This window comes from Saimiri boliviensis, chromosome 8 (assembly GCF_048565385.1).
Source record: "Saimiri boliviensis isolate mSaiBol1 chromosome 8, mSaiBol1.pri, whole genome shotgun sequence".
Taxonomy (NCBI): Eukaryota; Metazoa; Chordata; class Mammalia; order Primates; family Cebidae; genus Saimiri; species Saimiri boliviensis.
The window spans coordinates 100,982,965-100,996,972 of NC_133456.1; the positions used below are offsets into that span (position 1 = coordinate 100,982,965).

Below are 14,008 nucleotides of genomic sequence, written 5' to 3' on the forward strand. Positions count from 1 at the left end.
GTGATCCACCCGCCTCCGCCTCCCAAAGTGTTGGGATTACAGGTGTGATCCACCGCGCCCAGCCATGTTTGTGTTTTATTAATCAGCCAGTCATCTTTTATTCTGGTGTGGCTGAAAATGTATATTCCAGACATGAATAGGTAGAGTATGTGTTGGAGGCGGGTTTATACCGCATGGCTGGACTAAGACAGGGCCACGTGTGATGTAAATGATGCTGCCTGACACGTGCAGCTGTAAGAGGGATCAACGGAGTACCCGCTCCGTGCTATAAACTTCCTTTGCAGTTATGACTGACCTAGATTAAGTAGCGATGCAGGCCTGTTCTGTACTTTCTTTAACAATGCACAGTTTCTTTTTCTTTAGGAGATTTGTAAAGGAAGACTCAGATGAATTTTTCCCTATTCATGGTGCCTGGCTCATAGCGGGTGATTAACAAATGCTCCTCTTTGCCTTCCCACTCCATTTTGTTCCAGGGGCGAAGAGGGGGTTAGGGTTTCCATGGCGACCTGTTGTTGAATGACCTCCTTTCAGACCTGTTGTTAGATGCCCAATGGGTCCGAGCTCCAGTCCAGGGAGCTGAGCCTCACCTAATGGAGGGCTTTGCTGGTAAAAGAAGATTCAGTCACTCCAAGTCAGCAAGCAATTACTGAGTCACTCTCCAGCTGCCGGAACCCTTGGCATTTCCCTGCAGGATCTGCCTGCAGGGTAGTCTTGTTGCAGGCAGAATGGATGTCAGCCACCAAAGGGTACTGGCCAGTAGATCCGGGTCTGTTTTGGTTCCATACCTTCAGTTTGGGACGTTCGGCAGGTGATTACCTGCTTGGACTTTAACTTCCTCATCCTTACAGTGTGCACAATCACAGCCACTTGGCTTATATTGTAGGGTTGGCATAAGAATGAGAGGAGATAGATTATGTAAAGTGCTATGAAAAGATGTATACAGATTCATTTATTCAACAGATATTTACCGAGGGGTTCGTGTCAGGCACTATTCTAGTTTCATAATATAGTTCATATCAGAACAAATCAATAGATCTATTTAATCCTTTTTAATGGCATTTTAACATCCTATACGATAGGTGTTCTGTAATTTATTTAACCCTTCCCCAGTTAATGGACATTTAAATCAACAGTGCTTCATTGAACATATTAATACATATATCTTTGGCAAATGTGGGAATACTTCTTTCAGGGAATCCTGAAAGAGATTTTGCCAAGCCAGAAGGCTTAAGTATTTCATATTTTGTTGGCTACTATCAAATACAGCTAAGAGCCATAGTAACCTACTGCCTCAGACAACATGTATGAGAAAACTCATCTTTCCCTATTTTTGCAAATCTATTCTTTCCAATTTTACCAATCTGCTAGATGAAAAGTAATATCTAATGGTTGTGTTATTTTCAGTTTCTTGTTCTATCCATGACCATTTTTAATTTAATTTAATTTTTTTTTTTTTTGCCATTTTAACTTTTTCTGTGGTTAGCCTTTTTATCTACCCCTTTTGTCTGCTTGGAGAGACGGCTTTTTTTTTTTTTTTTTTTTTAATTTGAAGGGGCTTTTTGTATAGTTGAACATGTTTAATACTTTTTCGTTTCATTTTACCATGTTTAATACTTTTTCGTTTCATTTTACATACTTTTTTCATTGAGAGGAGCGAGCTTACGTTAACCACTATTTTGCAGAGGAGATGAGAGACATATGAAGTGAATAGTTAGGTACAGTCACTTGGCCTTATATGATGGGGCTTGGATTGGAACCTGGCTCCTCTTCCCAGTCCAATCTGTTTTTTTGTTTTTGTTTTTGTTTTTGTTTTGAGACAGGGTCTCACTCTGTCTCTGTCTTCCAGGCTGGAATGCAGTGGCATGATCTCAGCTTATTGCAACCTGCAACTCCTGGGTTCAAGTGGTTCTTGTGTCTCCCAAGTAGCTGGGATTACAGGCCTGTGCCACTACACCTGGCTAATTTTTGTATTTTCAACTGAGACGAGGTTTTGCCATGTTGGCCAGGCTGGTCTTAAACTCCTGACTTTGGGTGATCTGCCCGCTTCAGCCTCCCGAAGTGCTGGGATTATGGGTGTGAGCCACGGCACCTAGCCCCAGTCTGGTTTTATTTGGGCAGAGGGGGTTATCTGGGAGGCTCAACTGGCCAGGGAAGATGGTTTACCTTGTACAGCAATTTGGATGGTTTAATGCAGTACCAGGGAAGCCACTGGGTCAAGGAAAGGGAACGGTACCCAACACAGGCTTCTTCCAGCCATCCAGCCATCCAGCCATCCAGCCCCATCTGCAGGTGTCATCTAATCCTGGGAAAAACTGAAGGTAACTGAGGGCCTGAGGGCCATGACTGTGTCTTTGTTCCTTAGGAGGTGAATACAAAGACAAAGGAGGCGGAGAATGATAGCCCCTTGGCGATGCCACTTTTCTGCCCTCCAAGGGCACAAACAGTGCTGCTGTTGCCTTGCGTTACAGAGAACATGTATTCTCAGTAATCAGCAGAGACTTGAAACAAAGATTCTTCTCTCCTTGGAGTTTTCAGTGGTACCTTATTCAAATGATCATCATTTCTTTTTTTCGGATTGAATAATTACCATTCTCTTTTTCTGTGTGAAAGAGTAAACCTGATATAAAGTTTTTCTGAAATGGTCTTGTTTTAAGCATTTTTTTTTTCCTTTTCTTATCCTGATCTGGCTTGTGATGTTTTCTGATGGGACTGAATCCTAGAATAGAAAGTCTAGATGTATTTATTTGTTTGTAAAGGCTGGAAGCAACCTTCAGGGCTCTCTGGTTAAAGTCACTTATTGAACATGTGGGGAATCTAAGATGTGGGGAAGTGGGGTGGTTTGCCAAGGCCCTCAGTTATTCCAGGTTGAAGACTAGAATTTGGGGTCCTCTTCAGCTCTTTTGGGACTTCTGATTGGGCCATTTAATATCTTTCTGACATTTGTCTATGTTTTCCTTCCTTTTACCTCAGGATTTCTTACCTTGAAAATGCCTGGTTGTACTTACTGCATTGAATTGTGCTAAGTAGCTGAGAAAGCACTTTTCATGTATTTTTGAGACAGAGTTTCCTCTTGTCACCCAGCTGGAGTGCAATGGCGCTGTCTCGGCTCACTTCAACCTGTACCACCCAGGTTCAAGTGATTCTCCTGCCTCAGCCTTCTGAGTAGCTGAAATTACAGGCACCCACCACCACACCCAGCTAATTTTTGTATTTTTAGGAGAGATGGGGTTTCTCCATATTGCCCAAACTGATCTCAAACCCCTGACTTCAAGGGATTCATCTGTCTTGGCCTCCCAAAATGCGAGCCACTTCACCTGGCCTCACGTTTGAATTTTCACTTCCCTTTGAACAGGTTTATGAAAGCACTCTTTTTCCACATTCACATTATGCATATATAACATCTGCTTAGTTGACCCTTGTTGAATTAATAAAAGGATAATTGTTATGTATTTCACACTTTAATCACACACACACACATACACACACACCCCATACACACACACACAAGTCTCAAATTCACCACTGTATAGCTACTTCAAGGTTATATAGTCCAGCAGTCCCCAACCTTTTTGGCACCAGGGATCAGTTTTGTGGTTTCCACCGACGTCGGGGGTGAGGGGCAGAAGGATGGTTTCAGGATGAAACTGGTCTCACCTCAGATCATCAGGCGTTAGTTAGATTCTCATAAGGAGCACAATCTAAATCTCTCCAATGCACAGTTCACAGTAGGGTCTGTGCTCCTGTGTGACTAATGCCACCGCTGATCTGACAGGAGGCAGTAGCAGTAATGCTCGCCATACTGGTCTTCCACCCTGGGGGTTGGGGGCCCCTGATATAGTCATCTCCTGTTTTCAGGCATGGAGTATTTGAAATGTTAAAAGTAAATCATTTCCCCATGTTTTTAAATAGAGAAAAAGATCCCACAATTTCCCTTAGATGCTCATTTCGATTTTTCGTAACCAATGCTGTTGGAAAACTTCTTTGTCTGCTTTAGTCTGTTTCGCAGGTGGCTGTTTCTGACTCCTGTGCTCTCTTGTTTGTTCTGAGTATTGTTTTGTACACCCTGAATGGGTAGTTTTGCCATGGACTGAGTGGGAAGGCGATCTGGAACTTCTGGGGTGGTGTCCTGTGGTGCTGTCAGAGTGAGCCAAGCTGGGCTCTGCATGGCTGCATTACACCAGTGGCTCAGGCCATGCTAGTAGACAGGGCTGGTGCAACCCAGGGTGAAGTCATAAATATTTCTAGGCGATTTGATTGGTCTGTCTGGTCATGGTCTCTGAGAAAGGCTGGTGTATTTTAAGTCAGATGTCTGTGTACTAGGAATACCACCAGGAGTGAAGCTTAGGAATGCTAAGAGTGCTAAGAGAATCATTGTTCCTGCAAGTTTTGCTCTGAATGAGGTCTTTTGTCCTGTCACACAGAGTGATTCAAAATCCCTTAATCCTGGCCAGGCTGGAGTTGATGTTTGGATACCAGGGCAGGGCCTGTCTTCTACCTAGAAGTATATGGTATTATGTCAAGAGAAAGATTTTCTAGAGCAGGAGTTCTGCTGAAGGTGTGGGAGGTGGAGTTGGAGAATAATCCTTGACCTCAGGCACCCTATGGGTAGAACCTTGGGACAGGTATTTGCTGTGAACATCTCACATGCTTTGCCTCAGAGCCTCATCCAAAGGGATATCATCAATTTTGAGTTAAGGTAGAGGAATGATTGACATACTTTAAATAACACACTCTGAGATTTTCCGACTTTCATTAAGAATGGGAAGTTTCCCTTTCGTTCATTTTATTCAATCTTATTCAAGCCTCTTAGATTTACTTTTTCAACTTTTAATCATCTTTTTTGTGCTTCTCTGTCAATGGATGAGTTTTGATGTCCAAGGGTGGCGTCAAAACAACAACAACACTTTTACTTTAAATATTAGTTTTTCATTCTTTCAACCTTTATTTTGATGTAATACTAGACAAACAGAAAAGTTGCAAGAATATAATGAAAAATTCTTGTATACTTTTTTCCAGATTCTCCAAATGGTTACGCTTTGGTACATTTGTTTTACCCTTTTTCTCTATATGCCTATTTCTCTCCCCCTGAAACCATTGAGATAAGTGCAGATAAGATGTCTGGTTGCCCCTGCATAACGCACTGTGGATTTCCTAAAAGTGAAGGCATTCCCTTACATAAATACCATACAACTTTCAAAACTGGGAAATTAACATTTATACCATCATATTGTCTAATCTACAGACCTTGTATTGTCTAATCTATAGACCTCATTCAGATTTCACTAAATGAAACAATAATGTCATTTTTAGCACAAGAAAATCCAAGATTATGAAATTTATTGTGTTGTCATGTTCTTTTGGTGTCTTTAATCTGGGACATTTCTTTCTTTTCTTTCATGATAGTGAGATTTTTAAAGAGCATATGCCAGGCTTTTTTTTTTTTTTTTTTTTTTTTTTTTGGTAGAATGCCTCTTGTTTTACTTTTATTTGATGTCTCATGATTAAATTCAGGACATGCATTATTGATGGGACTAAAATTGATATTAGGTTTTTAAAATTTTTACTTTAAATTCTGGGATACATTTACTTTAAATTCTGGGAACATGCAGGTTTGTTACATAGGTAGACATGTGCCACAGTGGTTTGCTACACCTGTCAACCCATTATCTAGGTGTTAAGCCTGGAATGCATTAGATATTTGTCCTAATGCTCTCCCTCCCCTTGCCTGCCACACCCCTGACAGACCCCCCCACCATGAGTGATGTTCCCCTCTCTGTGTCCTTGTGTTCTCATTGTAATTGATACTAGTTTTAAATGGATATTAGATTTTAATTAGCATTGATTTATTCAAGTTGAAAACTATTTTTTTCATTGTATGATTTTATTTTACCTTAAGTGTCTTGTTATTCTATATGTAAATCTAGGAAGTAGTGTATGAAATAAGAACAAATCATTTATGGGTGTTTGCTTTAAATGATGATTGGTAAACTTAGGCTGGACAAACTAAATTCCCATTAATCCATTCAGTTTGTAACTTAATCACATCTTCTTAAACATTTAAAATTGTATTCGTAAATAAATATGTCAAATCTTCTTTTTAATCACTTTAAATGCCTGGTAAAGCAGACCTGAAGATCTGAGCAAACACCTTCCTAAGCTCTTGAATAATTCCTGCAAATTAAAAATTCAACTTATAAATACAGTAGATTTCTCATTCTCCTGAACATTCTAATATTGTTTGAAAACACTCATATTTTCACCACTTAATCACATCTAAAATCAGTTCAAATCTGGCACATTTTCAAAGATGTCAGATTCTCAAACATTCTTTACACTTTATTCTTATTGTTATTTTTTTGAGACAGAGTCTCGCTCTGTAGACCAGGCTGAAGTGTAATGGAGCAATCTCAGCTCACTGCAGCTCTCTGCTTCCCGGGTTCAAGTGATTCTTGTGCCTCCAGAGTAGCTGGGATTATGGGCGTGCCTGCTACCATGCCTGGCTAATTTTTGTGTATTTTTAGTAGAGAGGGGGGTTACACTATGTTGGCCAGGCTGGTCTTGAACTCCTGGCCTCAAGCGATCTGCCCGTCTCAGCTTCCCAAAGTGCTGGGATTACAGGTGTGAGACATGGGCGTCCAGCCACATTCCATACACTTTAATCCCTAATGTACGAATATTATTCTGAGCTTCACACAAAGTTATTATTACTATGGCTTTCATTTACTTCGGCATTTCTATATTTAATTCCATGCCTTCCCAGGGTTGCCAAGAGAAATGTGCACTGCGGAAAGCAGGTCTATTATGGGAGTTGAGTTGAGGTTACCATGCTAATAGATGCAACATGTGCTAATATGTGCCTCTTATACAATTGTTTATCTGGCAGAGATTTGAGGTTGAGGAACCATATGTCCACGTTCTTTTTGAACTACAGATAAATCCATTTTATCATTACTATGACAACATAAGACTAAGCCTCATATAATTGCTATGACAACAGATAGCAGTCCACACTCTTCAGATGTGATGGATTTTCAACCTTGGTCTCCTGGGTTGATATCCTTATGTTCTTTTTTCTCTGATTTTAGTGGTTGTAGGACATCCTCATCCAAACTGCAACTGATTTCCTCTCCTCCTTGATTACATTCTGCATTTCTTTAGCTCTTGGCAGCATTATATCGTCATTTTATTCTGCTGATTGGATTTTACGTTTTCTTCCAAAACCTTTGGCCACGAAGCTTTTCTGAAGCTTCATGCTAATGAAAATGCCCTTTTCTAATTTCTTCATGTTACCTTGAATTATAGGCTTTAGAGCTTGACTTAGATTCCCAGAAAAAGTTCCCCTAGTGCTCTGTTACATGATCATGAAAATTCCTAGGCCAGCCGTGACTCTTAATATCTGAGAGCTCTGTGTATGTGTTATAACTAGAGATGACTGAGTGTGTTCTCTTTTAAATTTTGTTGTTGAATTGCTTTCAAACAGATTTGAGGGCTAAATTGCAAATGAGCAAATACAATCAAGGTAGGAATAGATCACTATCCATGAAGTCATGGATAGTGGCTATTTATTACGATGTGCTATTTCCTTTTGGCAATTTAATTTAATTTTGCTTACTTAGATTGTCAGGAACAATAGTAATCACTTTAGTTTGGTATCAAAAGTACATGTTTTGGAATCAGCTGAACTTGGGTTCAAATTGCAGCTGTGCAGTTTTTTTTAGCTGCGTGACCCTGGGCAAGTTACTGAACCTCTCAGAGCCTGCTGTGGGTAGCACCTACCTTTCAGTGTTGCATTGAGGATTAGGCTGACTTTGGAACACATAATGTAGCACCTGGAGTATAATTTTTTATAATGTTCGGTATTCTCATTTCCCATCTTTGTTGTGTTTCTGTACTCATCCACTGCCTCTGGTCTGCCTCATCTCTCCCGATGACATCTTATTGAACCCTGACCCCTCTTTTGGTTTCTCTATTAGCCATGCATTGCCTATATTCACTATATATTTCTTCTACCTTGCAATCTACCTTGTAATCATGGCAGAAACATAGTGGACAGTTCAGTTATGATAAAGATTTCTTCTCTCTGTCTCCTGGGAGAGCCCCTCAGTTGTACCTTCTGGACTTCTTTGTGTTGAGCTTGGTGGGAAACCATAGGCCATCAGCCCTGTCCACCTCAGAGGCCATTCCTTGGATGCATTCATTTCTCCTTGCTCTTGGATATTTCCAGCAGAACATGCACACGTTTTGCAGTGTTTACGGTGAGTTGGAACAGTGCAGTCAGTTGTCCCCGTAATACGAGACAGTCTCGATTTCTACTGTTTTCAGAAGCGAGGTTCATGCTCCCTCCTACCTTGTTCTTTAGGGTTATAGATATCATTACCCTTTAGGAGGAGGACTTGGCAAAAAGGAGCTGACCATTAGAAATCTCAATACCGACTATCCCCAGTATGCTGGACTCCTCTCCACTTCCAGTTCCTCCCTGCCTGCCTCCCTCCCTCCCTCCGTCCCTCCCTCCCTCCCTCCCTCCCTCCCTCCCTCCCTTCCTTCCTTCCTTCCTTCCTTCCTTCCTGTGAGGTAGAAAGTAAAGAGGAAGGTGAGAGGGAACTTGGAAGGCTGAAACAGGACAGGGATACAGAAGGAGAGGTGGGGAAGCTCCAAAGACAAGTTCACCTCTCGCCTGCTTTTGCTGCCTCTGAGGATTTTTATTGGTGGGTGATGAGGGTGAGGGTCTGAAATAAGAAGTAAAAAGGCTGGACATGGTGGCCCATGCCTATAATCTCAGCACTTTGGGAGGCTGAGGCGGGAGAATTGCTTGAACCCAGAAGTTTGAGGCTACGGTGAGCTGTGAGGATGACACTGTACTCCAGGCTTGGCAACAGAGGGAGACCCTGTCTTTAAACAACAACAAAAAAGTAGTAAGGACAGCAATCCTCAGATTTCAACAGTCACGGCTTGTATTTGGGGCTTTCTTAAAAATGGAGATTTTGGAAATGTATTGCTAGAGAATTGGATCCAGCAAGTGTGGAGTGGATTGAGGAACCTGGATTGTATCCATCTCACTAGGTGGTCTTAGTGCAGGTGCCTTGAGGACCAAACTTGTTGGAAGTTTGGGTTGGAGTGTCTTCCACTGGGCTGGTAGGCAAGTCTACATCCAACCCAGAATGTGATCCTGTGGCTTCTGTGAAGTTTTGGACTCCCTGGCTGAACTGCTGAAGGTGTTTGAATCAAAGAAGGGCTTCCTCTCTTTGAGAAATGTGTTTAACTAAGCCAGGCGAAGCTCTTCAAGGCCCAGAAAGTTCTGCCTCATGTAAAAGCTGCCCTTTTCTTCTTTGCCTCTTAGCTAATTTCTGGCTCCCTCTCTCATCCAGGCCAGGTTTGGGGAGGAAGAACTGGCTTTCCAGCTGCAGGGAGCCAAAGAAAGTAGGATGACTGCTGAAAATAGGACTTTCAGTGCTGAGGCCGGGACAGTCCCAGACACACTGGGATGGTGAGTCCCCTCCTTGTGCAGAAGAAGCCCATGTGATGTAAACCTATCACCAACTCTACTCAGCTACAAAAAGCCTGTGCCATGATGGCTCAGGCCAGGGGAATCACTCACTGCGTATGTTTGGTATACCCATTGGAACTGTTTCTTGTTTCTTTAGTGGAAAAGCTCTTTTCAGTTTAGTTTCTTTGGCTTGTTTTCTGTAATTGCAGGAGGTTGATTGCAGGTAGCCTCACCTGGCCTGAGAAGTAACTCCTCAGTGCTTCCTATTTGTCCAGTGTTAAGATGTCAAGAATCATTGCCAGATGTTGTTGCATTTTTTTTTTTTTAATCTCCGCTGAGGCTATAACTAGGATGTGAGTTCACTGAGACTGGAGAAATTAGATCTTCAATAGCCCTTTGGAGGATATGGATGCGGAAGTACCACACAAAGGAGTTAAGGGGGGACAGGCTGTCCTGTCGTGATCAGCCCTGTAGCCTCACCTCACTCAGCGGCTTTACTATAGCCTAGCGAGATTGTACTCTACTCTTAGTGAATTCAGTTTGGAAGAGGAAAATGTGTTTTCTTGAATGAGGAATGTCCCCAAGGTGGAGTTCAGGCTGTTTTGCTCTCAGCTTGAGCTCTGGGATAAAATAGGGCCTGTTATAGACAAAGCTCTCTGTTTGAACTAGAATGACTCACAAGAGGTGTCCAGAGGAAATGAATAAGTGTACTGGAACCGGGACAAGCATTGCCCTCGATGGAGGGTGGAGTGGGTGAATAATCAAGCTCAATAATCCCATTTCTGGTTTCTAAAAAAGGTATAAAATATTAAGTGTGTGTGATGTGTGTATATAGATAACAGATTTTGAAAGGAATTCCTAAGAGGAATTCTGAAAACTGCTTTAAGTGCAGCAGCATTGCAGAGCAGCGTATCTTCCGGGTGAAGAGAACAATGTTCTTATGGATGAATGAATCCTGATGTTTGTCAGAACCCAGTAATCACCCAAGACATGACTTGATCCCAGAAGATTTCCTCATCTAATTATATTGTGCATATGCTAATATTAAAAGTAATTTACAATTGCCAAACACACACTAATTGATGGGATAGTTGTAGGAAGGAAAATGTTTGTTCTAGAAGCTTTCTAACTGGATGGCCATCACTTTTGAATGGAAACGTGTCCAAATCTGGAGAATTAGGAAGGTAAAATGGTGCAGCTACTTTGGAAAACAGCCTAACATTTCCTCAAAATTTAAACATAGAATTACCATATGATCCAGTAATTCTGCTTCTTGGTATATATCCAAGATAATTGAAAACGTGTGTTCATGCAAATCCTTGTACATGAATTTTCATGGAAGCATTATACATAACAGCTAAAAAGTGGAAACAACCCAAATGTCCACCAATTCATGAGTAGATAAAGTGTGTTTCTACAATGGAACATCATTCATCCCTTAAAAGGGGTGATGCACTGATACATGCTGTTAACATAACCTGATGAATCTTGAAAACATTAAGCTAGATAAAGGCCACATATGATATGATTCCATTTATATGAAATGTGCGGGACAGGCGAATCCATAGAAACAGGAAGTAGATTAGCAGTTACCAGAGGTTCTTGGGGAAAAGGGATAATGGGGAGTGATTACTAATAAGTACTGAGTTTCTTTTTGGGGTGATGAAAATGTTCTGGATTTATACAATGGTTATGATGGCATAACTTTGAGAATATATGAAAACTGACTGAATTATACATTTAAAAAACAAATTTTATGGTATTATGATTACATGTCATTGTAAATATATGCGTACATGTACCAAAATCAAAAAGAAAGCTGTATCTGCCCTTCTGGAGAAATCTGGAAGCAAAGTCAGCATTGACCATTCCAAAAATACAACAGCAGGAAATTTTACCAACTTCATTTTGGGCACCCAAGGGCACTGGGACCCAGCTCCTTGCCGAATGAACTTCATTTTCTTAGTTTTTTTTTTTTTTTCTCCTTATTTCCTTTCCCAAACTTTGTAGTTGGAGGAAATAACTAGTTCAGTGGGGAGAAAAAAGATGCTACTTCTGTTTCAATGTTGAAGCCAGTGTTCCGTGTCATGATCTGTTATACACAGCAGAGGTTCTACATGGATTCCAAAACGATGATACATGGAAATGTCTCTCTCCACGTTACCTTTATTGGTTTTCTGCTGTTCTGTGCTTTTCTCCGGTGAGGCTGTTTTCTGGTTTGATTTTGTTACTTCTGTTTATTTATTTATTTGTACAAAGAAAATTATCACAGTGAGCAGAGTACATGCCCACTGAAACTCAGCTGTGGAGGATACGACATGGTCATTATTTCGATCTGGTTTTGGCACTAGGGCAATGAGGCCCCAACAATGTGTTAGGAAGTATTCTTCTGCTTTTATTCTCTGAAAGAGATTGTAGAGAATTGGTATAATTTCTTCCTTAAATGTGTGGTAGAGTTCAATGGTGAACTAATCTAGGCCTTGTGCTTTTCTGTTTTCAAAGATTGTTAATGATTGATTCAATTTCTTGAACAGATATGGGCCTCTTCAGATTGTCTATTTCCTCTCAGGTGAGTATTGGCAGATTGTGTCTTGCAAAGAATTGGTCCATTTCATCTTGGTTAATAAATGTGTGAGCATAGAATTGTTCATAGTATTCTTTTATTATCCTTTTAATATCTGTGGCATCTGTAATAATGACCCTTCTTTCATTTTTGATACTAGTAACCTGTGTTCTCTTTTCATTTTTTAGCCTGGCTAGAGACTTATTGATTTTATTGATCTTTTCAAAAGGACCAGTTTTTGGTTTCATCGACTTTTCTTTTTTCCTCTGTGGAGTCCCTGCTTTTCAATTTTATTGTTTTCTGCTCTAATATTTATTATTCCTTTTTTTCCCCCTGCTGACTTTGTATTTAACTGGCTCTTCTTTTTCCAGTTTCCTAAAGTGGAAAGTTAGATTGTTGATTTTCAATCTTTTTTCTTTTATAATACCTGCATTCAATGTTATAAATTTCCTTTAGATCACTGATTTTGTGGCATTCCACAATTTTTGACAAGTTGTATTTTCATTTTCATTCAGTTCAAAATATTTTATAATTTACCTTGAGATTTATTCTTTGAATCATGTGTTATTTAGAAGTGTGTTATTTAATTCTCGATATATTTCAGGATTTTGCTATCTTTTTGTTATTGACTTCTAGTTAAATTTTATTGTGATTTGAGAGAGGACATTGGATGATTTTTGTTCTTTTAAATTTGTACAGGTATTTAACGTGATCTGTCTTGGTGAATGTTTCATGTATAAATTTGTACAGGTATTTAATGTGATCTATCTTGGTGAATGTTTCATGTGGGTTTGAAAAGAGTATGTATTCTGCTGTTGTTAGATAAAGTAGTCTATACATATCAATGATATGCTGTTGATTGATGGTGGTGTTGAATTCAACTACGTCCTTACTGATTTTCTGCCTGCTGGATTTGACCAGTACAGATAGAGGGGTGTTGAAATTTCCAACTAGAGTAAATCTGTTTGTTTTTACTTGCAGTTTTATTAGTTTTCGCTTTGTGTAGTTTGATACTCTGTTGTTAGGTACATACATGTTAAAGATTGTTATACCATCTTGGAGAATTGATCCCTTTATTATTATGTAATGGCTTTATTTGCCCCAGTTGACTTTCCCTGTTTTGAAGTCTGCTCTGTTTTGAAATGAACATAGCTACTCCTGCTTTCTTTTGATTAGTGTTATCATGATATCTTTTTCTCCTTTTATGTACTTAAAGTTTATATATGATGTTGTTTTTAAAATGGGTTTCTTGTAGGCAATATATATTTAGGTCATGTTTTTTTAATTCATTCAGAAAATTTCTTTCAGTTGATGCATTTAGATCACTGATGTTCAAAGTGATTATTGATATAATTGGATTAATATCTGCCATATTTATTACTATTTTAAAATTTTTGCACTTGTTATTTTTGTTTCTCTGTGTTACACTCTTTCTAACTTTTATGGTTTTAACTGAGCATTTTATTTGATTCTATTTTCTTTTCTTTCTTAGCATATCAGTTATACTGCTTTTTAAAATATTCTTTTTTAGTGGTTACCCTGAGGTTTGCAATATACAGGTAATCCACATCCTCTTTCAAATGGCACTATGCTACTTCATGGGTAGTATGAGTATCTTATAATAAAATAATTCAAATTCTTCTAATTCCTTCCTCTCATTTCTTTTTGTCATCCATTTCACTTATACAAAAGCATATATGAATGTGTGTGTACATGGATCTCTATATGCACATATATACATACATAAAATATCCCTATCTAAGCATATGTAATTGAATACATGGTTTCTATTATTATTTTGAACAAACTTCTGTAAGGTCAATTAAGAATAAGAAGCCAGGCATGGTGGCGCATGCCTGTAGTCCTAGCTACTTAAGAGGCTGAGGTAGGAGGATGGCTGGAGCCCAAGAGTTTGATTCCAGAGCCTGGGCAATATAGCAAGACCCCATTTCTAAAACAAA

At 39.6% G+C, this 14,008-nt stretch overlaps 2 protein-coding genes across 3 annotated transcripts in view; both read left to right on the forward strand.

Moving 5' to 3' along the window:
* The window catches only part of NEBL (nebulette), a 380,100-nt gene that overhangs the window by 28,760 nt on the left and 337,332 nt on the right, over positions 1–14,008 (forward strand). The gene's annotated exons all lie outside the window — the stretch shown is intronic.
* The window catches only part of LOC101049387 (uncharacterized), a 60,639-nt gene that overhangs the window by 26,983 nt on the left and 19,648 nt on the right, over positions 1–14,008 (forward strand). Inside the window, 1 exon segment of the mRNA XM_003930711.3 lies at positions 65–140. Coding sequence (XP_003930760.1) covers positions 65–140 — 76 coding nt within the window.